Below are 25701 nucleotides of genomic sequence, written 5' to 3'. Positions count from 1 at the left end.
GAAAATCAGTGTGCTAAATGCGGCTGGGAGACGGGTTGTAATTGCCTGGCGGCAGCAGCAGCATTTTGGCATATGATAAAATCTGATAGCAAACCATAACATGACCTTATCCTGTCGGGGATATGATGCTTTATTTGAGTGTGTGGTAATCTCCTAAATGCACTTGAAAGCTTGGTGCATTCTGATGTCTAAGGAAGTCTTGTGAGTCTTTAACTCATTTGCCATAACCGCACCAGATGTAACCCTCTTCTCTCGACCTTTTATTATTATAAACATTCTCACCTGCCTGGAAGGGTTGTTATAATATATAAAGATAACAAAATAATTACTTTGAAAATAAAGGCTGAGATTCTAGACCAGTGGCATCAGTAGGGGGTGCAGTGGTGAGGACTGCACTGGGTGACCTATCACAGCCTGTTTTACTTAGCAGCAGTCACTGTGAATGACAGAGGTCTGTTTTCCTACTGATTGGGTCATAGCATGTGGATGTTTCTTTCCCCTCCCTCCAGAAGCAAGATTCCTCTTGCATTTCTTCATCACACAGAGATCACTAGCAAGAAAGGGATGGAAATGTTAGTATGTTGTGCCTTGATTGACAGAAGAATAGACTTCCATTACTCACAGTGGTTGCTGCCTAGTAAGTCAGGTTTGGAGTACTTTTACAACCCCTACTTATTCCCTCCCCTATTGAAAACTTAGAGATCATGAATCACTTACAAGTGGAGTTTCTAGGTTTCCATTCATAATTTCAGTCATAAATTCCACCCAATAGCCATTCTGCTCTGAATCCTCAGAACACCGCTGTACTCAGTTACTATATAAATGGTCAAGATCCCATCTGACCTTGGATGCTAAGCAGGGTCACCTTTATTTAGTACGTGGATCGGAGACCACCAATGATACCAGGTACTATATGCTACATTTCAGAGGAAGGAGCTGGCAAATCCACCTCTGAGTATTACTTGTCTATGAAAACTATATGAAATTCATGGGATCACCATAAGTCAACAGCTGATTTGAAGGCACACGCACACATTTAATTCTTCTACATCTGTCACAGCTGATTCAATAGGGTTCATAAGACAAAGCCTAGCCTGTCACCCACCACCATAAAATTCCCAATTCTTCCATCCTAGCATGGCCATAAAAACACAAAATAAAAAGAATTTGCTGACACTGTACCGTAGTCACACCAGCAGTTGGCCCTGTCTGCTTTTGACTTGTGTATACAGAGCATCATTCACTCTGCATGTACAACACAGCAGAACTCTGGACATAATTGTTTTGTGTTCCTCTCTTCATCTCCACAGATACCAGGAATGATATTGAAGATACCTGATATGCTTGGATGTCAGAAATGACCCTGTTTGTGCCAGTGATGGCTGGTGCCTCCAGTGCCAATAGGGTGATGAAACTACTTCATTTTTTAGTCCATGTTGCAAAACATCTATTAAAGCTGTTATGGGGGGAGACAAGGGTTTACCACCTTGGACAGTTCCTTTAAAGTTTGCACTATATCTCAGCATGGATTCCTACCCCACTGGTACGGCAGCTACCAAATGTCAATGGTGTGTGCCTCACCCACTGCAGTCTAATTCTGAGCAAAACCAGCAAGAGGAAGGGCATGTGACTATAGAATTTGAAACCTCTTTGGCCACTGTATTTATGAAATTAAAAATATACAGTGACCATTATCACAACTGACCCAGTCCAGCTTCCCTCCTGGCATCATAGGAAACAACTTCTCCCAAATCCTTTCTGTTCTCTGTAACATAAAATCATGTCTGACTTCTGGGAATGACAAATTGCAGTTTCATGTTGTATTTCCTTCAAAATGCTGAAAATGTAAATGCAGTCTCCACCCATTCATTTCAGGACTTATTTCTAACTGCACTGATGTCTCATCTGGAGTGTCAAGAGAGCCACCCTTGTAGATATTGGAACAGAAGCAATCCAACAAAAGCACAGGTACAAAAATGTCAACCTGTGGAACTGAAAGAGTCTTCCCAAACAGCATATATTGGTACAAAATATAGACACAAATTCATCAGCTCCTGCTATAATGACCACTGGACAGGGTGATGAGAGTTATAGTCAAATAGATGCCATCATTAGCACATGAAATCTAAGTGTGGAATAAGGAGAAGTAAACATTTATAGGCACACTAAGAGCAGCAAGGAAGACACATTGCAGTGGGATAAGAACATACACCATCATCACCACCCAGGTGTAAATGTGTTTTACTGCAGAACAGACCAGTGTAGTTGTGGCTACATCTTTAACCCCAACTGGCATGCATTCCATATTTCTAAGAATTGTGGTTTTCTCCCTAAAAACTTTTCTTAAAAATGAAAATTTGACACATGATTTACAGGAGGGGGGAAGTCACAGAGCATGTCTTTTTAGATGTTAGTTCCCAGAATCCTCCAGCCATCATGGGCAAGAGCTTAACTTTTTCTGGACCCAGAATCTTTAGACAACAGGGACAAAAGCTTAGAAAAAGTTTCTTTTTTGGACCACAGCTCCCAGAATCCTCAACCAACATGGGCAAAAGCTTAGGAAAAGTTCCTTCTTGGACCAGAACTCATCAAATCCATCAGCCAGCACAGTCAGAGTTTGGAAAAAGTTCTTGATTGGGGGGGGGGGGGGATTCTCAGAATCTCCATCCAATATGGACAAGTGCTTGAAAAACTTGCTTTTGGACTACAATGTTCAGAATCTGCCAAGCAACATACCAAGAGCTCAAGAAAGTGACTTTTCTGGACTCCGATTCCCAGCAGGTGAGTGGGAGCCATAGTCCCCCAAAGTAAGTTTCCCCAGCTAGGCTTCTAAAATGGCTATAAGGTGACCCTTTTGACCTGATGCTTTGGTATGAGCTTTGGGCTATGACTCTGGAGACCAGGGTTCAAATCCCCACTGAACCATGAAACCCACTTGGAGACTTTGGTCAAGTCACACTCTCTCAGCTCAGAGGATGGCAAGAGCAAAAAGTTGTGCTCCCTTTCACTTCCTCTCATTTTTGCTGCCCATCCATGCAGCTGGAAGGCACACACACATGAAGAAACATGCCATGAAAACCCCATGATGGGTTCTCCTTAGGCTGGCCATAAATCAGATCTGACTTGAAGGCCCACAACCACCATCACCATCACCATTCCCCCTATACCCGCCTTTATTCACTCACCTCCCATCCAGTGGCTGGAGATGTTCTGCAACATGGTGAAAGGGACGCAGAAGAAGGTGATGAGGAGGTCACTGAGGGCCAGCGAGCAGATGAAGATGTTGGTGACAGTGCGCATGGCTTTACGCCGGGCCACCACATAGAGGACCAAAGCATTGCCAAAGAGGGCTAGGGCGAAGATCAGGGCACAGGTGAGGACAAAGGCTACCTTGGCCCGGCTGGGCAGCTCTGGGATGTAGACCAAGGGCTTGAGGCCATAGAGGGTGATGAACTCCTCCCGGGTGATGTTATTCTCTCGCAGGAGCTGCGCAAACTGTGCTGGGGTAATGTTCAGCGAATGCATGTCCACACAGGGCAACCAAATGTCCTAACCATAAAGGAAGAGGAGGAACAGGAGGAGGAGGCCCCTCAAAATGTAGGACCTTCCAGAAAACATGGAGGGCCTGCCCTCTCTTATAAATATCAATCCATACTTTTTCGGTTGTGGTTTGTGGTTGATTGTCTTCTAGTTTCTCCGATGATGCCAGCTACAGATGCTGGTGAAACGTCAGGAATAAACTCTTCTAGAATACAGCCACACAGCCTGGAAAAACCCACAAAAACACTATGCCTTCAAGTCGTTTCCAAGTTATGGTGACCCTAAGGCCAGTCTACTACCATGGGGTTTCTTTGGTAAATTTCTCTAAAGGGGGGTTTCCATTGCCATTCTTGGAGGCTGAGAGCCTGTGACTTGCCCAAGTGGGTTCCATGCTGGTTAGGGATGCTCAGAATGGAGGATCTTTGGGCAGAAAGTAGAAAGGGAGGGCATGTCCGGGAAAAGGAGGACGTCTGGTCACCCTGTAGCCACAGGAAGGGAAGGATCGGCTTGGGAGGACTCACCAGGGAGGGCTTAAATGGGACCTAGCTGGACCTTTCTCTCCCGGGATGGAGAAGCTGGGAAAGCAAGTAATGGGGAGCCTTCTTTCTGCTGATGGAGCGCCTTCTGGTCGGAGGGGAGAGAGGCGATGCCTCTGCGAAGGGAGCGCAGGAAAGTTAAGGCTCCAAGAGCATCCTCGCCGCCTGGATGCAGGGATGCAGGCGCACCTGAAGGCTGCCCAGCGAACGCCCTGATTGGAGGCTTTGAGCCACGCTCCGAGCCAATTGGAGAAGAGGAAGGACCACTTCTCTCGCGCTCTCTCTTTCTGGTCCCCCTCCCCTCCCAGAGGTGATGTCCAACTGAGGCTGCATCCACACTGGAGAAATAACCCGGTTTGGCACCACTTTAAATCAGAAATATGAGATTATTTCTGCAAAGGTGGCAGCAGCCCCAGATGTTCAGAAACCTGCAGGGTGGATTCAGCCTTAAAGTGGACAGCACTTTTAAGATGCATCCACCCTGCAGGTTTCTCAACATCTGGGGCTGCAGCCACCTTTGCAGAAATAATCTGGCATGATGCCACCTGCAGAGAGATGCAGGATAGATGCAGCCTTACAAGTGGTGTCAAATTTATTGTAGCAAACAATGCAATAAAGTTTGAGCTGGGGGAAAATGTGAGTTCTGGTGCTACCACAAACTACAATTCCCACAATCCTCTTTGCTTATTCAAGCTTGCCTTTAGTCTCATTTTTAAAATATACAACTGAAATAAAGCATTAAATCACATAAAATGAAATAGTTCCTTTCTTGGTTATTCTTTTCTTCTTAATATCACAAGTTGAAATCTTATTTGTCTTTTTTCATAGTTGTCTTCCCAACCTTCAGTCCTCTGAATAGGTTCTTCTCTTTTCCTTCATTCACCTCTGATACTGGATTCCTGACTTTTATTTAGAAATTAATAATACCATCAAAGATATATTACTTCATCATTGATTCTCCTTTCACTTATCCCATTTTAAATAAACAACCAAAATCTTTCCCCGAACACATGATTCTTCCTTGATTATGACTGTTCTTCTCCATGCATATATATATATATATATATATATATATATATATATTCATATTCAGATAGATAGATAGATAGATAGATAGATAGAGATATATGTATGTATCTTTATATAGGTCTAACAATAAGCATTGATATACAACCAATGTATGCACATAATTCCCAGAATTCCATAGCATGGAACTGTGGTTAAAATAGTGTCAAACTGAATTATTTATGCAGGGTGCATGCAGCCTTAAAGTGGTATCAAACCGGATTACCTCTGCAGGTATATAATCCATGGGATGCGGTAGTTTACTGGTTAAGACATCAGTTGTGAGGATCAGAATATCAGAAAACAGTTGGCAGTTTGAGACCCAAGTGCTGCATGATGGTTGAGCTCCCATCACTAGTCCCAGTTTCTGCCAACCTACCAGTTCCAGTTTCTGCAGTGTGTTTTGGATCCTGGGCTGCATCCACACTGGAGAAATCATCCGGTTTGGCACCGCTTTAACTGCCTTGGCTCAAGGCTATGGAATTGTGGGAGTTGGAGTTTGTTGTGGGGCCCAGAGCGGAGCATGTTGCTGTAGTCTAAGATTAAAAATCTTTTCTCCATCCCTTCTTCATCATCCTGCCAGTGCCAATGGTAATTAAAAAAATTATTATTTAGCTAGATAGAGGATGAGGAAGAAAAGGTGTCTGAGTGGGTTTTAAAGACTTTGTACAAGGCAGCTTCTTTGTCAAAGCCCTTGTTAACCACCATATGCCTGCAGTTTTTCCAGGGGATTAAACTGTTTTTCACAAGAAAGAGGGAATTTCACCACCAGAAAAGATAATGCCACAGTAGAGAAATTACTTTTGAGAGCTGAATCCCATTGTGCTGCTTGGATACTTTTTCCTAGCAAGCCTTATTAAAAATTTGAATAAAGAAATGTTAAGAAAATGTTAATAAAGGAGCGGTTATATTTTAAAAGACTGGCGAGGAACATAATCGTTGTAATGGGAAAAACTAGCCAGGCAGCTCTAATTAAGCAATCTCCGTTAATTCTTATTTTAGCCGTATAGTACTAGAGTATAAACAATTACTATAGTAATGAGTTGTGTGTGTCTTTAGGGAAACAAATGAGGAGAAAGCAGAAAGAAGCAATTATAAAGCAGGTCCACTCTTGGCAAACACAGCAAACATATCACCATTCTCATGATTTATATTGTACCCTTTTCCTAAAGCTGGTCCGCTTTCTGAGTTCCATCTCATTTTCCACTGCCGTCCCTTTAAACCAGGATTGGAATTTTTTTTTTAATTTTGATCAAAAATATAGTGTTTTTGTTTGTTTTACACTCCCTTTATACTAGCCCTGCATCCACAAAATGAGCCAGAGTCAATGGTAAAGTGAATTAGATATCGTGTGATACCTTCTTTTAACCTGAAAGACAAAACACAAAATGTTCTGATCAACCCATTGAGACAGCCACTGTTAAAATAGTTAACCACCAAATTTTGCCATCAATTGCAACAGTACAGAATTCTATAGTGCAGAAGGGTGCTATAGAAGTATCAAGGCAGCCTGGGTAAGTAGAGTGCCTCCTTCCTTCTGGAAGGATCTTTCAAAATAAGCTCTTTGGGGGGCAGAAACACCAAATTGTTGACCTCAGGTTCATAACACACTGAAGAAATAATCCAGTTTGAGACCACTTTGACTGCCCTGGCTCAGTGCTAGGGAATGCTAGAAACTGTAACTGATTGTGGCACCAGAGCTCTCTGAGAAAGCAAAATGTCTCACAAAACTATAATGCACATTTCAACCAGAGTTGCATGCATTAGTATTTAGTTCTCTCCTTCTTAAAACACAAGAGGCAGAGATGGCCCTTCCAAAATGGTGCAAACAGCATACCCTCCAAGTGTACTGCTTTGACAACGACAGTACTGGTTAATCCTTTGTCATCACACTTTTTCAACTATTTTTAAAATATCCCAATTTTTCTTCTCCTCCACTTTTACTCTTTGACCTTATCTTATTTCAGTTTCTGCCAACTAATTTCAAAGTACAAAAGTACTTTTAAAAAATACTTAATTAACCCAGTGGGGAAGAGAGCCTTGACTTCCCAGTAGGGTCACACAAAAGCAAACTGCTGCAGCCTCTCCTAGCCTCTATGTTCTTTCTCATTAATAACTTTTATCATCTTGACCACACTCTGACATTGTTTGGCCACATGTGTCCCAGTTTCTATCCATGAAATGTTGCAGAATATGAAACACGTACTAGGGGAGATAAATTATACCATGTCTAAGAGCAGTCTTTGCATGCAAGAGGCTGTCAAAGCACCACTCTGTGCTCAAGTTTCCTTACCCTTCATTCTTGAAATCCAACAAAATAAACTTTTGCCCTGGTGACTTCTCATGGCATTTTTCTAACATCAGTTTTATTGCCCACAGGGGTGTGTGTGTGTGTGTGTGTGTGTGTGTGTGTGTGTTTGTATCCTAACCTTATGATCTTTGTTTATATCTGGAAAGACTTCAGGTCAGGTCTTGTGAAAGGTTTGGCAGGCCACATCAGAGGCTTTTTTCCCTCTTTAACTACCACTTATTATTATACCACTTTGAAAAGCTCTGCTATTGTAACAGCACTATACTTCTAGATTATGGAATATAAAATGTACTTCATAAAAAAGAATGTAGGCACAAAGGAACACACCATCTTTTATATGAAATCTCAAGGGCTGTTTTTCCCCAGAGGAAGGCAAGGACAGGTTTTCTTGTTAAACATGTAGCAAAAATGTAGGATTTACTTGAAGACAAACCACTCACCCACTTAGTTTGATAGCTAAATTACTTGATCTCCTTTTTAATGGGATAAAACATGCACACGAAGCATGATAGGAGCAGTTGCATGTCAAGAAGCGGCTTCAGGCTGCTTTGGAGGCATGGCATTTTAGATGACACATGCCCCCGAAGTGTCCAGAAACCGCACCACAGCCACTCTAGAGTGGGAAAAGCTGGACAAAAAAGAAGCTGAATTTTTTGCTCCTTCCTGGAAGGTGCACACCTTCGACCCTACATATAAACTGACTGATACCAGAGTGGCTCTAAAGGAGTGAGCTATCCTTATCCCCTGCATATAAATGCACCAATTCAGGTGCTCATTTAAAAAAGGACAGAGCCATTGTACTCAAGTGGTGGGTGTGGCAATGTAAAGTTGCAAAAATGTGACACCTCTAATGAGGATGTCAATACAACCTACACAAACCAGGCAGTCCAAGAGGAGGCATGGAGTGAAGGGTAGTCAAGGGAGGACATCATTGTACTTTGCTAGTGTCTCCATGGGCACAGCTCTGCTCCGATGCCCTGTACTAGTGGAGGGCTGCACATTCAACTGTGCGGAGGTTCATAAGGACAGCCATCCAATGGAATTGTAGTCACCAGCAGTTTGTTCTTGTGATAGTGCACAGGGATGGTGGTGGAAAAATAATTTTTAAAAGTACCCGGTGGTGCAGCTTGATGCCACGCTACGCAGTCATGACATGAGCACTCTGGCCACCTTGGGAGTGGGCAATGTGGTCAGCAGGGACTTGCCCAGCTCTCAGAAAAAAGGAGCTTCAGGCCACTTTTTCCTATCCATCTGCTTGACCCCAATGTGCACCATTCTCAGGCTGAAAGATAGAGGAGACCTCCATGTGCATTTTAAAAAAAAATATTTAACCAAGCACATTTTGAATTAATTTTTTAATTATTTGTTGATATTTATTTTACAAAATACACTGTTTTTTATAGATTTCTTTTAAATGGGCATTAAAAGAGATATCCTAATGTGGTTCTTCCTCAGATGTACTCATGAAACAATCAATTCCACTCCTAGAGCCAATGGTAAAACTTGGGAGCATGTAACAAAGGAGATGTTGCTGCTGTTATTGTTGTTGTTATTATCTCACTCCCCCCCCAAAAAAAAAAAAAAATGGGAAGAGTATCAAGATGAAGCAAAGGAAAATGATGCCAAAGTACTTACAAAATTTTGGAAGGCATAACTGCTCACCCTAAAGATTAAATGGATGAGGAGGGAACTAGGGTAAATTGTAACTGTCTGATGTATGGGCATCAGGCTCAGGTGCGGCTAAGAAAACACACACATGTCAAAAAGTACAAAAAGGCAAAGCAAAGAACATGACACCTACATTACCAGACATTGAGGTGTTACAAACCGCCACTTTGCAGCGGTCTCCCGGCGCTGCTGTTTGCTCCGCGAGGGAGCTGCCGCAGCCAAACTGCGCAGCTCCCTTACGGAGCAAAAAAGAAGCTCCAAAATGGAGCTTCTTCTGGCAGCGTGCTAATGACGTTGCGAGGTGCCAATGGCGCACTCACAACGTCATTAGCGCTGCGCGACATGCAGACGCACAGCATCCGCTACGTCAAGATGGCGGCGGCCATGTGGAACGGCCGCCGCCATTTGTTATGGACAGAGTCTGTAACAGGAATAGGGGCGAGACGCCCCTTTTTTAAACTGGGACGTCCTGAGGACGTCCCAAGTGGCGGTTTGTAACTCGCCATTATAGCCTTTAACTTTACTGTAATCACTTTGTCAGCTTTTAACCCAAAAAAGCTGACAAACATATTGAAATGTCTTATTCAAATCCTTCCAACCCTGATTCTTCCCATAGTTCCTTTGTGGGGAAGTGTCAAAGAACTGCCACCACCATCATTTTCCTGCCCAGGCATTAAAAAGATCAGAAGCAACACCACAGCAGAGAGAGTAGAGGAGTTTGGTGCTTCTTTTTAGGTGACCCAGGACAGACTACACTTTTGACCTTTGCCACTCTACTCACAGAAGGGGATGGTTCCTTTTTTGATAAGAGTTAAATTACAGTACTTACATTGACCTGTAGATAAGTCAACCCAGGGTTTTGGGGTCAAATTTTTAGTTGAAATTTCTAGACTTATACAACAGTATATTCAGTCAGCCCTCCTTTTTCACAAGGGATCTGTTCCAGACCCCCTCACGAAAATGGAGTTTCACATATATTTGAGCCCCATTGGATTGAATATAGGTGCGGGAGCATGGGGGCACGCAGGCACATGCCACAAGTGCATCCCCCACTAATTCTCTGTTAATCCTCACACATAAGCAAGGGACATGAGTCTGAAGACTGCGAGAACGGAGGGAGGACTGTAGAGAAGTTATACTATAGAGCTAAAGTAAGACTAAAATTTCTCCCTTTAAAAGGTTCAAATACATTTTCTGACATCTTTCATTTCCAAGCAACTTCTAAACTGTTTAAGAATGTAACAAGTGGATCCTGTTTATAATCCCTTCATAAAGGTTCCTGAAAACTGGAGGTAGGTGAATGTTTTCCCCAGCTTCAAAAAGGGATGGGGAGAGGACCTGAGTAAACTGCTGGCTAAGCAGCTTTGTACTAACACCAGTGAAATGTCTACACTGCAAGAGATCACTGAACAGTAGTCAGTGAGCACTTAGAAAAATAATAAAAAAGGTTTCTCAAAATCAATCATACCATACTATCTCTCTCTCTCTCTGCTTATTCATGGAGTGTATTATTGTATCATATGTGATGTGTCTTAATTTTGGCAAGATCCCCCAAGATAATTGGGAAGCTGGTTTAAAAAATAAGATAAAGAGTACTACTGTTAGGTGGATTTGCAATTAGTTGAGATACTTTACCCTGTTGTTCAGGATCTTTATAAATGACAGCAGTATATGACAAGAGGGAATGTTCATCAAAACTGAGCCAGTGTGAGCATTGGACTAAGACTCTGGGAGACCAGGGTTTGAATTCTTGCTCAGCCATGGAAGCCCATTGGGTGGCCTTGTGCAAGTCATACTCTCTCAGCCTTAGAGGAAAGCAATGGCAAGCCTCCTCTGAACAAATCTTGCCAAGAAAATCCTGCAATAGGTTCACATGAGAGTAACCATACGTTGGAAACAACTTGAAGACAGCATTAGCAGCAACAATCACAACTGCCACCATATCAACATTTGGATAAACAGTCTCCACAGATGGATTATATCAAGTGTTGTATGTCACTCTCACAAAAGGACTCCCATTGGTGGAGAGACAGATGCATCAAAAGACTGCTGCCTCACATCATATTGGATTAATGAAACATCTAACCTAATACTGCTGCCCTTGTTGACTCAGGGCAATTTAGTTCTCTACTTCTTCTTTTTTTCAGTAGAGAAAGTGGAGACTCAATTAGTGACAGTCAAAACATGTTCCCTAAGAAATGTGTGTGTGAAATGTTCTTTATGAAAAATACGGTTGTCTACCCAACTATCAAAGGACTGGCAATTGTTCCCCCTCTCGCATGTGCCATGGCACTATATTTGTCCCCATTGGGTACAATTGTTTCTTTCTTTCCTGGAAACTTGCCAGGTGGCTCAGGGACTGGCACTAATCCTGGGACTCCCTCTTTGAACAGCACTGGTTCACACAACTTCATGCAGCACAAACCTTATGGATCTGATTGTTGGGCTCAAACATCTTCTACACATTTGCATTTATTCCTAGAAGGAAGCACTTTCCCTAACAGGAAATGGGCAACTGGCTGCAATAAACTGGTTTATTTGCCTCATGAAGCTAAATCTTCATCTGTAATTTTCCCCTCCTTAAATAAATTTTAAATTTCATTTAAAACATTACTGCTGTACTTTAAAATATAATCTAGGGGGCACTTATAATTTAATCCAAGGCAGTGTCCTTCCAGACTCTACTATTTAGGATAAATGCAAACAAACAAACAAAAAGCCAGCAGCTTCAAAAGCTTGTGTGATGCATTTTGTGCATTTTTACTTGGTCCAATAAAGGTATCACTGTTTTGTGGATTTTGGATGTCATTGTATTTTGCTCTACCACCAATACAAGTAAACCTGGATTTGTTATTGACATGTTCTTGATGTTGTTATAACTTTTCTCATTATACTTATGTTTACTTTTTAATATATGACTATTTCCCCTTATTTATATTTGTTTTATATATATTTTTTGTTATTGCTGGTTCTCTTTTCCTATGGCTTCTAGCATCTGTGATCCTTCCTATGGACAGTTGGAACATGAGATAACACCAGACTCAAAGGAATATTAGAGGAAGATACCGCTATTGCAGAAAAGGTGGTTTATTTTAATCTGTCACTGCTGCTGAAATGAAAGGCCGAACTGATGGTATTTTCAAAAAGGAAATCTAAGGCAAATAGTGAAGACAAGATAAGAACTTCTAGAATTCATAAACAAATTGCAAACAAATCACCAGACCAACAAGGTATCAATTCAAGAACTCTTAACTAATTTCACTGTAAATGTGCTAATTTTTTAAAACAAAAATATGCATTGTGTTTCTAAGATCAGATATAAGACCAATTTTTAAAAAGAAATTTGGGGATAACACATGATATTTCAGGCTGAAACGTCTAACACCTATTATGAGTAACTTTTGGGAAGCATTATTAAAAATAAATCCAGCATACATAAGGAAGGGAAAGAATCAACAGGTCTTTTGCAAAGGTAAGTCCTGTCTGACTAGATTTTGAAAGTACCTTGAAAATGTCAAGAGACATGTGACTAAAATCCAGTAGGCATTGTTTATGTTTACTTGGACTTTAAAATAAGCTTTTGACAAAATCCCCAATGAAATCCCCATAAACTTAATATGTGTGAGATAAAACAGGGAAGGAAACAGCATTTTAGCTGTTGAGCCCTGGTGGCCAGTGGTTAAATGCCTGTACTGCAGCCATTCACTCAAAACCACAAGGTTACAAGTTCAAGACCAGCAAAAGGGCCCAAGCTCGACTCAGGCTTGCATCCTTCCGAGGTTGCTAAAATGAGTACCCAGACTGTTGGGGGCAAATTAGCTTACTTGCTAATTAGCTTACTTGCTGTTCACCGCTATGATCTTTGGAATAGCAGTATATAAATAAAACAAATCATTATTATTATTATTAATAGTAAATTTATATCATATGTAAGGGGTACTTGATGCTATATTGCAGTGTAATAAAGATTGGATAATCTCCCCATGAAATTCTGGAATGACTGGTGGTTTGACTTTGGATTAACAAAAGCATTGATTTTGTTAGGACAACCCCAGATGGATGGATAGGGAAGTTGGCTGAGAACATGGCAGGGATAGGTAAGCTTACTGGCCTTGATGCAATGAGTCTTCTGTTGTCTCTTGGTAAAAAGATATGCAGAAAGCCTGGGGGAAGACAGAATGCACACCCATTTATCTTGATATTACTTGAGGTCCTCCACATGTCTTTGGGTCCATGTTCCTTTCTCATGCGAAATGTTCCTGTGTTTCAAAGGTCACCATGACCCCTTAAAACACGCCTGGCTCTAGATATGAAAATATGAAACCCCATATACAGCGTGAGGGTGATCTAACAAGGGGATATGTGTCTTTTCTATCCTACATACTCTGGCTGGTGCACACTGCATGATTGCTCTTTTTTCCAAAATCTAATATTGTCCACCCTTCATGAACACCTACATTTCTCAGTGTGCAGGCATTTTGCTTATCTGTTTACATTCCAAAGCATCTGGTATTCTTCCCAGACTGAAATGAAAGCTACAGCCAGTTTTTCCCAAACCACACACAGAGATAACTGCCTTATTAATCTTAATCCTATCCTTTATAGCTGTGGTTCTCAACCTTCCTAATGTTGCAACACTTTAATACAATTCTTCATGTTGTGGTGACCTCCAACCATACAATTGTGGTGTTACAGTTCCTAAGAACATTGGAAATATGTGTTTTCCGAAGGTCTTAGGCAACCACGTGCAAAAGTCATTCGACCCACAAAGGAGTCGCACCCACAGGTTGAGAACAACTGCTTTATAGTTATATGAACAGGCTAGGAAGTTGGCAACAGAATATTCCCTGGCCTTTAACGCAGACATAACTAGTTCAGGCATCACTAGAAATTTCTGTAACTGAAATTCCTCCCCCCTTCCCGAAAAATGTAGGGCGAAGATGTGGTTCTAAAATTATGCACAGCATGAAGGAATTCAAGAGAGATACGGCAGGGAGAGAGAATCCTTCTGTCCTACCAGTACATGGGAATCATCCAATGAAGCAGAATGGGGGGGGGGGGGATTCCAAGATAAATAAAATAAAGTACTTCTTCACACAATGTGTTGTCAAAAATACATTGACAGCCACTGGTTTGGGCAGGTCCAAACCAGGACTGGCAAAATTCATTCAGAATCAATCAAAATGGAGATATATTCCCTCCAGGTCCAGAAGGAATATGCTTCTGTTTCCCAGCTACTAAGGAACACAAATGCAAGCATTATCAAGCTGCTTATGTTATTTTTATTCATAGTCTGTACTTTTCTCAAAGCAAGAGCTCAAGACAGTTTACAATATTAAAACAAAACCAGTGCAGATAAAGACATACAAAATAGTGGCCGGTTACACACCGGCACTTTAGTGCGTGATGAGCACACACTAGGGTTACAAAAGGGAGGTGCTTCCGCACCGCCCTAACCCTAGTGCGTGCTCGTCACGCACTAAATGGCGGCGGCCCTTCCATACGGCCGCCACCGTGAGGACGTCAAGGCCGCGCCGCCTCTAGATGGGACGGCGCGGACGTGACGTCCTCAATCCGCGGCAGGGCGCCTAGGGCGCCCTTTCCGCGGACCAGGAAGGAGCTCCATTTCGGAGCTCCTTCCTGGTCCGCGGCACCGCTTTGCTTCGCTCGGCGCAGCCTTCAGACGGCTGCACCCAGCGAAGCAAGGGAGAAAGGGGCCAAGCGGCCCCTTTCTCCCCCTCCCCACCGCCGCGGGGTGTCCTTGGGGCTTGAAGCCCCAGGGACACCCCTTTTCAGGCTGCAGGGAAGCGGCGTTTTGCTGCTTCCCCGAAGCCTGAAAAGCCGCAGATCGGGGCCTCAGTGGCTGCCGGTGTAACCACTGAAGCCCCAATACTCCGGGGAAAGGGGCGGGTCCAGACCGCCCCAAATGGGCAGCCTATAACCTGCCCTTATCTTTAAAATATGTTTTGACTATGCCCTATTCTCACTGACAGTTTTGCCCTGGATGTAACTGGGCAGATTCGGGGAGCCCCCTCCTGAATCTCTCTGTAAGCAAGTGCCCACTACAAATCAGGGTCATTTTAACCCAAATGCCCTCTTGGGGGAATCAGGTTTAACATGAAGGCACCTGCTGTCAATCAAGAGATCGTCATAGGTGATGTTTCCAGCAGTCATTGGGGCATCGGAAGTGTGCTCCCCCTCCTTTTTTTAAAGAACCAGGCGCCAGAATGCGCACATTTTGTCAAATTTAAAAACCTTGTGTGTGTGTGTGTGTGTGTGTGTGTGTGTGTGTGTTGTGGGCATTTGGGTCAGTGCAGGTTATGATCGGCCCTTGGCCTCATTCTCAACCCAAAAATGCAAGCTAATGCCATCTCTGCATCCTGTATCCCCCCCTCCTTGCCACCCCAGAATGCCTCATACGAATGTAATAATAATAATAATAATAATAATAATAATAATAAATTAATTCCTCACCTCAGAATGCCATGCATTTTTTTCCTTTCCCTAGGCCAGTGATGGTGAACCTTTTAGAGGCCAAGTGCCTAAACTGCAATCCAAAACCCACTTATTTATTGCAAAGTGCCATGTCCCTCTGGCTTTCTAGTAACAAACTCTGGCAAACTCTGTGCTGGGGCAATGGCACATGTGCCCACAGAGAAGGCTCTGAGTAGGTTCACCATCACTGCCCTAGGCTACCCCTGAATTCCTTAGAGACAGTAGCAAAAGCTGTATCAATTTGCCAAATTGGAAAGAGAAACGTTTGTAACATTCAAATTGTAGCATTCATTCGCAAAGGAAAAAAAGTTTTTTGCAAAGGACTCTTCTTGCAAAGGACTCCTTTCAGGAGGAAGCCAGGAAATGAAAGGGAAAGTGAACAAGCAGCTAGCCACATTCTATCTAAATATAGATCTACCTGAAGCAAAAAACATGCACATTTTTTGCCAAAAATAATAATAAAAAAATGAAAACCAAAGGGAAAAGGTCCCTGCTGGAGAGCAGAGGTTTGGCGTGCTGTGGCCCCCTGACCTGACCTGACCTGACCCTGTCAGTCACCCCGTTTCTGCCTCCTGTCACCCTTTTGCCTCCTCTCAGATTTTCCTTTTTTGCATCCTTCCTCCGGCTCCTTCCTCCTCCCCCTCCTCCTTCTTCGATGAGGGGAGGGAATGCCCTGCCCTCTGAGCTTAATCCCTCCCTGAACTTGACCTGATCATGATCGGGGGCAAGTTCATATTCAGCAGAACCCATTTTTTTTTTTCGAAAAAGACAGATTTTGCCCCGAATCTGGATGCCTCGTGTAAGAGGGCATTTCCTTGTGCCTGCCTTGAAATGGATTGTGACAGAATCAGGGCCAATATGAACTTCACGTGGAAGCATCGAATCCTGATCCGGGGTAAAGTGTAGTCTGAATGGGCCCTTAAATATTAATAACCATTTAAAATATAGATAGAAAAATAAAAATAAAAAGCAATATATTACAATGATAGTTAACAAAGCCTCTATCAAAGAAGTTTACTTTCACAAAAAAAATTTTTTTCACTTCACCAGACCTCATATTATTATTATTATTATTATTATTATTTATATAGCACTGTAGATTTGCATTTTTTTCATCTTTCCATCTGTCTAGGTAAAAGGTTTTTAGCAGAGTCGGCACTGAGAGGATGGTGAAAGAGGCCTGACAAAACACAGACTTTCAATGTCAGGTTCAGATAGCATGTTTGCAGTAAAAAGTGCAATAAAGCTTGTGCTGAGAAAGAATGGGATTCTGTCTTCATACTCCTACTATAGCTGTGTGGGGCAGCCTAGAACAGGAAAGTTGCTTAATGTTGGGAACTACTGTCTCCAAAATCCCTCAAATAGTATGGATGAGCAGGTCAGCAGAAAGAAAAGGGGAAAGCAGATAAACCTGTCTCATCAGCTATCCCCCCAGGACAGAGAGAGAGAGAGAGAGAGAGAGAGAGTTTGGCCACAAAAGTGAAAATCATAAGAAAAATGGAGGCTGGTGAAAGGATAAAAATTATACATGGATGAATTTTAGAGAAGTGGTCTCTAGAAAGTTCAAAATGTTCCTGTTTATTTATGCAAGGCTTGCCTGATTGTTTCATTTCACATGTGTCTATTGTTCATTTTAGATCAAAGGTTAACTTAAACATATTGGATTGCTCTTTATTTTGCTTTTTTATTTGTTTATTATTTGGTGGTGTAGGAATTTACTTCTTACATGAATCCTGCTTGTGGTCCTAGCCATCTCAAATCAGCCATTTGATAACCTATGCAATGATACTGAATATTCCTCTGTAGTCCTCCTTATACCAACCAAGCGAATTTGCTCATATTCATTTTACACAACTGATGATAACAGGCTTCTTGGACTACAGCCATATTGGCATAACAGCATAAACAGTAGGCAGAGAAGTAGTCTTCTTAATGGATGAATGCACACTGCTGAAGCTGGCAAAAGTCATTTTAAAAGATTTCCCAAGTGTATTCTGCAATGAAATTCAGTTGAATATAAGAAGTTTGAAGCCAGAAAACTTAATTAAGTGAAAATTTTAATTTGCAAATAGAAGTCAACACACCAGGATGTATTCAAGTTAAAATCAAAAGGGGGACTAAAAATTTTCTTCGAGCTTTTTAAAGATATGCTTTTGACTGTCTAAAGTTTCAACATTTTTTTTCAGTCTAAAGATTAAAAAAAAACTTTAAATGGCAGTTCTTTTCAACAGATCTCTAGAAGTGCTACATCTTCCAAGGAAAAAATAGACATTTGTAAAGAGTAATTGCTACTCTTAAATTGTTACTTTTAAATTCCATCCAAGTAAAAGAAAGACTTGAATGTCAAAAGCACTGCTATGTTACTGCTTCTCTTAACCAAACTGAAAGAAAAACAATGTTTTCTGAAGTGTTAAAAATGGATTTGCCATATTACACTACATAGAGATTGGCAGTGAGAGTGTTTTTCAATGAAGATTGCACTTTGATGACATATTCCTAGGAACCTCATAATATCATCTCATTTTTAAATAAAATTTTACACCAAAATGTGACTGTTTGCTGTTTAATAGCTCCACGCCTCAAAAAAGCTGAAATGCAATCCAGTAGTAGTCTTCTGATTACCTCCAGGTCATGTTTTGGTCAAACTTCAACCAGAAATAGTGGGGTCCAGTCCCCCATTTGGAGGCAGAATGAATATTGCTCCCACAGCCGTTGCTCACCAGTGATCCAGAGATATCTTTCTGTGGCACAATTTTTGGTATTGTAGACTGAATGACCCAGCCTTTTCTGAATTGTAGAGGTATGTGGAAATCTCACTTCACTAGGACCAAATCAAAAGTGTTTTGAACTATTCCCAAGGGCTTTTCTACATGATTAGAATAATTTTCATTCCAAATAGAATGTGATTTGCCCGCATGCAATTCACAGGAGTTAAGACTTTGAGGGCGTATGTGAAAAACTCCTTAAACTTTTTCGGCAGAGGGAGGTTGAATAGGTGCAAATAAATGCAAATTTGCATAGGAAAGTGAAGACAATTAACCACTGATGCAAATGTGTGAAAATTTGTAGCAATTCGCATAATATACTTATGTGTAGACTAGTTCATAATTGCAGTGACAATGATTGCAATGATTGATGAGATTTTCCCTTTTGACACTACCATGGAAGAAAATCTTAAGGTATGTGTTCTTGTACAAGAGAATCTGTGACAGGATGAGGTAGACCGAGGACCAAACTAGATATGAACAACTCAACTACATTCAGGTGTCTGTTCTATTTGTAGAGAAACATTTGGTTTTTATAATGCCATAATATGCTCACTTTGTGCTGAGCTTGTGTCTCCTGAAAGAAAATAAATACTCCAGCAGCTGGTATACCCTTGACTGAAGAACAGTATACTCCTTCTATCTGGGAAGATCGTCTTCTTCCACCTTCAGCTTTGGGAGGGACACACATGGAGCAGTGAAGGAGGACGGGGACACCCACCTAGCCAAGCAGATCAGCCGAATCAAACCTGGCAATCAATGCAGTGACAGACATCACAGCCAGATCGCCCTCACATACAGGAGCTGGTAATAAAATGAAGAAAACCCACCCTTTATTATTTGTGAAAAATCATCCAGGGAAAGGTCAGAAGAGAAATTCTAACATAGGGCCCGAACAGATAGGCCAAAATAAAACTGCTTTGAGTCACTTTGGAGATATGTTGTTTAAATGACACACATATTTTAAGAGGCCAGATGCTGTACCAAAACTGCACTCCAGTCCTTAGGACTGGAGCATGGCCTTGGTGCAGCTCCCAGCCTCTTAGGACGCATGCAGCATTTAAACAGCATACCTCCAAAGTTACCTGAAGCAGCTTTATTTTGACCTGTCTGTTTGGGCCCTTAGTTTACAAAAGTTTCTACAGCTACCTTTCATGAGTGGGGGTATGCTTGGAGCCATTATGGAAGAAACAACTCAGAGAAGAGTCACAAAGAAAGTAGATACTAAGAAAGCAATTTACATATCAACAAGCAGTTACTCAGAAAAACAAAATGGAAGAGATACCTGGGTTTTGGTTTCTTATGCCATGTTAACATTAGGTTACTATGTGATTGTATTATTCCTCAACTTCTAATATCTGTTGCATATAAATCAGTGGATGACATTTTGTTTATAACATTAAGAACACTATATGGAGAAAGGGAGCTGAATCTCTCCCTGTTTTCAAATCCCTACTTCATCTTGCACTGTTACTTTTTCCAAAACCAACCCATGACACTGTAATGAAAATTAACCTGGAACAATGGAGGGGGTGAAGGTACTGGTCTATCCACCAGTGTCCTTGTACATACACTTTAAGTTGCCCATCTCCAGCCTGCCTGGAGGAGGGGTTCTAGTGGAATAGAAGGATAAAAGCGCCAACCAATGGCCGAATGCATGGGTCCCTCCTACTACCTAAAGCTGTCATCCACTGAGGCCTCTCTTTCTTTTTGGATGAAGATAGTGTTTCTTGCTTTGTTTTGTTTTCATTCATTCCTGTTTACATCACTCACTTTAGTCCAGAGTTCTTCTGACTCGCAGTCAATTAGGCTTAATAACACAAATCTTGTTTTGTATTATCTTGAAATTCTATGGGGATGTTATTCAGGGTTTTGTTTTTGTTTTTTTGCATGATGGTTGGTTTGGTGTTCTTTTTTAGCTTTGTGCTAGTTTTTGATATTAGCAGTTCATGGTCTGTGCCATAATCGGGTCTTGCTTTTTGCAGAGACAATGAAGCTTCTCCATCTTCTGCTACCAATTGTGTATCATAGAATCATAGAATCGTAGAGTTGGAAGAGACCGCAAGGGCCACCCAGTCCAACCCCCTGCCATGCACGAACTCTAAATCAAAGCATCCCCGACAGATGGCCATCCAGCCTCTGTTTAAAGACCTCTAAGGAAGGTGACTCCACTACACTCCGAGGGAGTTTGTTCCACTGTCAAAGAGCCCTTACTGTCAGGAGGTTCTTCCTAATGTTGATGTTAATCTCTTTTCCTGCAGTTTGCATCCATTGTTCCGGGTCCTGTTCTCTGGAGCAGCAGAAAACAAGCTTGTTCCCTCCTCAATATGACATTCCTTCTAATATTTAAACATGGCTATCATATCACCTCTTTACCTTCTATTTAATTTCTATATGGGCCACCAGGGGATGTCCATGTGCACAGTCACCTCTTTAGTTGTCTGAAGAATGTGTTTGCAATGAACAAACTTTTGAACTGGTAAAATTCAGTCACTCTCCTGCTTCATTTTTTTATTGCAGGCCAAATTTTCCTACAATTTTGGGCTTTGCTCTATTTCCTACTTTTGCATTCCAACCACTTATGACTATCACATGTCCTGTTTGGTGTGTCATCAATTTCTTCCTGGACTCCAGCACAGACACTTTCAATCTCATCTTTTTCTGCCTCTGTAGTTGGAACATAAACTTGGATTATGGTTATATTGATGGGTTTTCTTTGAATCTTATTGGTATTACTCAGTCAAACTTTGCATTATATCCCTTGACCATTTTTGCTACATTTCTCCTCACTATTAATGCCTCCCCATTTCTTCTTATATTTCCATTTCATGAGTAAAACATTGTGTAATTATCTGACTGAAAACATCCCATTCTTATCCATTTTAGATCATTCATTCCAAGTACGGAAATGTTTATATGCTCCATTTCTTATTTCCAATGCCTGGCTTTCTATGATTCATGCTTCTCACATTCCATGTTTCTATCATATGTGTTGTGCAGCTTCAGAGTTTCCTTACACCTCTGAGCACATCAACAGCTGAACATCCTTTTGGCTTCAGTCTCACAGATATTGCATGCTTTTGAAATGGTGTTCCTCTGAAATGGTTCCTATGCACCACCTTGTTGGTATAATATCAGGAACCTGAGAATCTTTCTCTTTAATTTAAAAGACACAAGAAAGTGAGCAACTTTTAAGGTTTTTTTCTGAAGAAAATAAAGAGTCCCAGCATAGAATGCCCCTACCCCCAGAATATGGAGAACTAGAGCTTGTCAGGGAGACAGAGAAGGCTAAGCTACCGCACCTTCCTGCCACAGTTGTTCATTAGTACACATACACCCCTGGAAATCTAAATGGAAACAAAGTGTCTTACATTTTGAAATGCATTTAGCTCCTCAGAAAGATGACAAGAAAAAGAAGAACCTTCCTTCCATGTCTTTTTGTACTTCAGAAAAAGCCAAAACACATTGCTTGCTTTCAACTGCCAGCTGCTGACTCTCATTCAGCTTTGTAAAGATGGGAGGTTTTTTTTTCCTCCTCAGCAACAAGAGAAAGAGGCAAAGAATACTAAGAGGAAGCTTAGCCTTCTGTCCTTGTCTTTATGATGAAATAACTATCTCTTAAAATCTGGAAAGGGTTGTTTCCATTTCCAAGGTACAACTGTGTTTGTGATTGAAGTGGAGATTGAAATTCAAATTGGTTGCAAAGGGAGGCTTCTATTTTGTAAACAAATAAAAAGCCCAATTTCACCCCTTCTCAACCCTTTAGCAAGATTTGAGCCCCTGTTTGTGATGTATGGACAGCTGGATCACACCAAATCCACCCAATCCAGTTCTCCACATTTCAAAAACAATAAGGTCACACTGGGGTTTCCTGGAAGATCCAGAGTAACCTCCAAGTTTTCTTACAATGAATTAAAGGCTAAAAGAAGTGGTTTTGCTGCAGAACTGACTGTACATAATTTCAACTTGTTGTAATGAAACACTAGAAACAGATAGCATATCAACAGAGCTGCTTCAATATCTACTCTAGTTCTAACTAAAATCTGTCAAGAAATACCAAAAACAAAATAATGATCCACAGATTGGAACTGTGGAATATACGTTCCAATGCCTGAAAAGGGGACACCAGAGATTGCAGTAACCACAGAACCATTTCATTAATTTCCCATGCAAGCAAAGTGATGCTCAAAATTCTACAACAAAGACTTTTACCATATATGGAGCAAGAAATGCCAGAAGTCCAAACTGAGTTCAGGAAAGGAAGAGGCAATAGGGATTATATGACAATCATACACTGGATAATTGAGTGCAGTGCAGAATTTCAAAAGAAAACCAGCCTTTCTAGATTACTGAAAAGAATTATAAAAAGCCCATGAAAACTCATTCTTAAAGAAATTGATGTCCCACAACATTTGATTTGCTGATGCATAACCTGTACTCAGGACAAGAGGATACCATCAGGACAAAATACAGAGAAACAGAATGATTTCCAGTTGGCAAGGGGGACAAGTCAAGGCTGCATTTCATCCACTTATCTGTTTAACTTGTATGCTGAACATATAATACATAAAAACTGATTAGACTCAGAAAAAGAAGGTGTGAAAATTGGAGGAAGGAACATCAACAATTTAAGATATGCAGATGACACCATACTTCAAGCAGAAAGTAGCAAATACTTGGAACAATTACTAAAGAAAGTCAAGAAAAAAAGGGTAAAGGTAAGTTTACAGCTGAACATTAAGAAAATAAAAATAATGACCGTATATGATTTACATAACTTTAAAGTAGATGATGAAGACATTTAAATATGAGAACAAGTCCAATTCATTCTCATTGAGGAGAATGACCAAAACACGTGAAAGAGGCTCACCACACTCTCAATACACAAGAGGCATCTGCCATGACTACACAAAACTCATGCAGAGCCTGTGAACGGAGGGCATTGCCCTTGATCAAGTCCAAGTCTTTCCCACCAAGATGAACAACCGAAACATGTGCAGGAGGCTCACAGTGCTCCCGATACACAAGAGGCTATCTACCATGACTACTACACAAATCATGCAGATCAAAAATAACAGCTGTTCCTCCATTACTGATTATCTGAGGATTAATTCTGTGACCCACAAATCCTTTCTCAGAAGCAGAGAATTACACACAAGAGTCTGTCTCCTAATTTAAAGTTGCTTTGTGTTTGTTTAAGGAAGCTCAAGAAATATAGACTTTCTCCAACCTAGAAATTATTAGGGAAACAATATACAGTTTAACTAGGTTGCTAATTCACCATGTGAATGCAGACTCCCATTGTGTATGTAATGCCTACAGCATTTAGTTCCCCTGATAACGCTACTCTTTTGAAGCAGTGTCCCTTTGAAACATATGTACACACACACAGCACTGAAGCTGCATGAAGGAAAGTCATTTTCGAAACAATATATCATTTGTTTGTATTCTTTAGTAGAGACGAAATTGTTTTTAAAATATATAGACTTCAGAACATCAAATGTTAACAAATAAAAATGTATGTATTTGTTTTCCCTTCACTGGCAAACACTTCTCCACAGTGTTTCCTAAGCTTGTCATGATCATTTTGTGTCCTCAAAATACTGGTCTGCAGACAACTTAACAATAGAAACTGTTATTGGAAGCTGGAACTGAGAATTCTATTAAGCAGCAAATATAAAGTTGAATTGAAAGAGTACAGAAACAAATTGCTTTTTGCTTTTATAGAATATTAACTCTGCAACAGGGATGAGCAACTGTGAAAGGCTGCTAGTTGTTGGTGATGATTTTGTGTGCCTTCAAGTTTTTTCGAACTTATGGCAACCCTAAGGCCATATCACAGGGTTTTCTTGGCGAATTTCTTCAGGTGGGATTGCCATTGCCATCCACAGAGGCTGAGAGTCTGTGACTTGTCCAAGGTCACCCAGAGGGATTTGAAGCCTGCTGTCCAGAGTCAAAGGGGCTGGGCAGACCAGCCATTAATTATTATTATTATTATTATTATTATTATTATTATTTCTATCTTCCCGCCTCTCCCAATGGATCAAAGTGGGATCACAGCAAGGTTAAAATTACAGTTACAATATTGCAGCATTAGTTACTGCACCATTAAAACCACAGTAAAAAATAAAAGCATAAAAGCAAAGAATCTAAAAACATTAATATCAATCAATCACGGGGGCAGCTGGTCTTGTTCCATACTAGTGATCTTCATAGGAGGTCAGGAGGATAAGCGCGGCAGAAGAGCTCTGTCTTTACCACCTTCTTAAAGATTTCTAAGGATGTAACAAGGCGCGTATCCTCTGGGAGTCCATTCCAAAGTCTAGGGGCAGCTATGCTGAATGCCTTTAGGGAAATAGAAACATGTTTGGATGCTGGTATCTCCAACAAGTTCTTCCTACTTGTTCTAAGAGTGCAGGGCAGATTGTATTGGGAGATGCGTTCCCGTAAGTAACCCGGACCCAAGCCATGTAGGGCTTTAAAGGTAATGACCAACACCTTGTATTGTGCCTGGAAGCTAATTGGGAGCCAGTGTAGATCTTTCAAAATAGGTGTTATATGGTCAAGTCTCGAAGAACTAGTGACCAACCTGGCTGCCGTATTTTGCACTAGTTGAAGCTTCCAAACTTGATACAAGGCCAGCCTGGGGGCAGAGTCAGGGCATGGTGTCCATTTGATGCATGCCCCGACTCCACATGATGCATTGCATCACAGTGTTCTTCTGGCACTCTGTTTACACAATGCCGTGCCAAAGGAGCGCCTTAAACCTGCAGTGCCTCAGCTATTGTGCCCTTTCTAGGGTGCAAAAAGGAGCCGGATCAGGATCACGGCATGTGGTTGCTGTGGCCCCTATCCAGCATAGCTGGAGATAACTGCACAGGGCCACTCAGGGACAGTCTGCACAGCCTCAAAGTCCAACACTCAAACCACTACACCACACTGGCTCTCTGCTGCATCACATTTATAAACATATATATATTAAAGGTATTTTGTCTCAAGTCTCCTCTATGGGATTAAGAGACCTTGGCCATTTTCACCTCCTGTTTCAAAAAAGGCTCCTCAGGGGCTTCAATTGGTCAAAGTCCTCTCAAACTGTGGCAGACATACCTCTCATACACCTCTAGAACACATTTGGGCCAAACAATTAATTTTAACAATTTCACAAAATATTGTTTGGTTTCTTCCGCGCACACACACACACACGCACGCACGCACGCACGCACACACACACACACACACACACACATGGATCTCAGGCTAGAAATGCCCTCCACACCACCCTAGAGGTCATTTTGGGGCATTCTGAAGCCCCCCCCCCCCC

At 41.4% G+C, this 25701-nt stretch overlaps 1 protein-coding gene across 1 annotated transcript in view; it reads right to left on the bottom strand.

Moving 5' to 3' along the window:
* Window positions 1-3525, bottom strand: part of LOC149313009 (pyroglutamylated RF-amide peptide receptor-like) — a 40565-nt gene extending 37040 nt beyond the window's left edge. The window contains exon 1 of the mRNA XM_089527060.1: window positions 3186-3525. Within this exon, the coding sequence (XP_089383186.1) occupies window positions 3186-3525 (340 nt within the window). The remainder of the gene's footprint in view (window positions 1-3185) is intronic.
* Between the last annotated feature and the right edge of the window lie 22176 nt (window positions 3526-25701).

This window comes from Sceloporus occidentalis, unplaced genomic scaffold (genome assembly GCF_023333645.1).
Source record: "Sceloporus occidentalis isolate IW3139 unplaced genomic scaffold, rSceOcc1.0.p SCAF_5, whole genome shotgun sequence".
NCBI classification, from domain to species: Eukaryota; Metazoa; Chordata; class Lepidosauria; order Squamata; family Phrynosomatidae; genus Sceloporus; species Sceloporus occidentalis.
The sequence above is the reverse complement of the archived record's forward strand: the minus strand, read 5'-3'. Positions and strand labels throughout refer to the sequence as shown.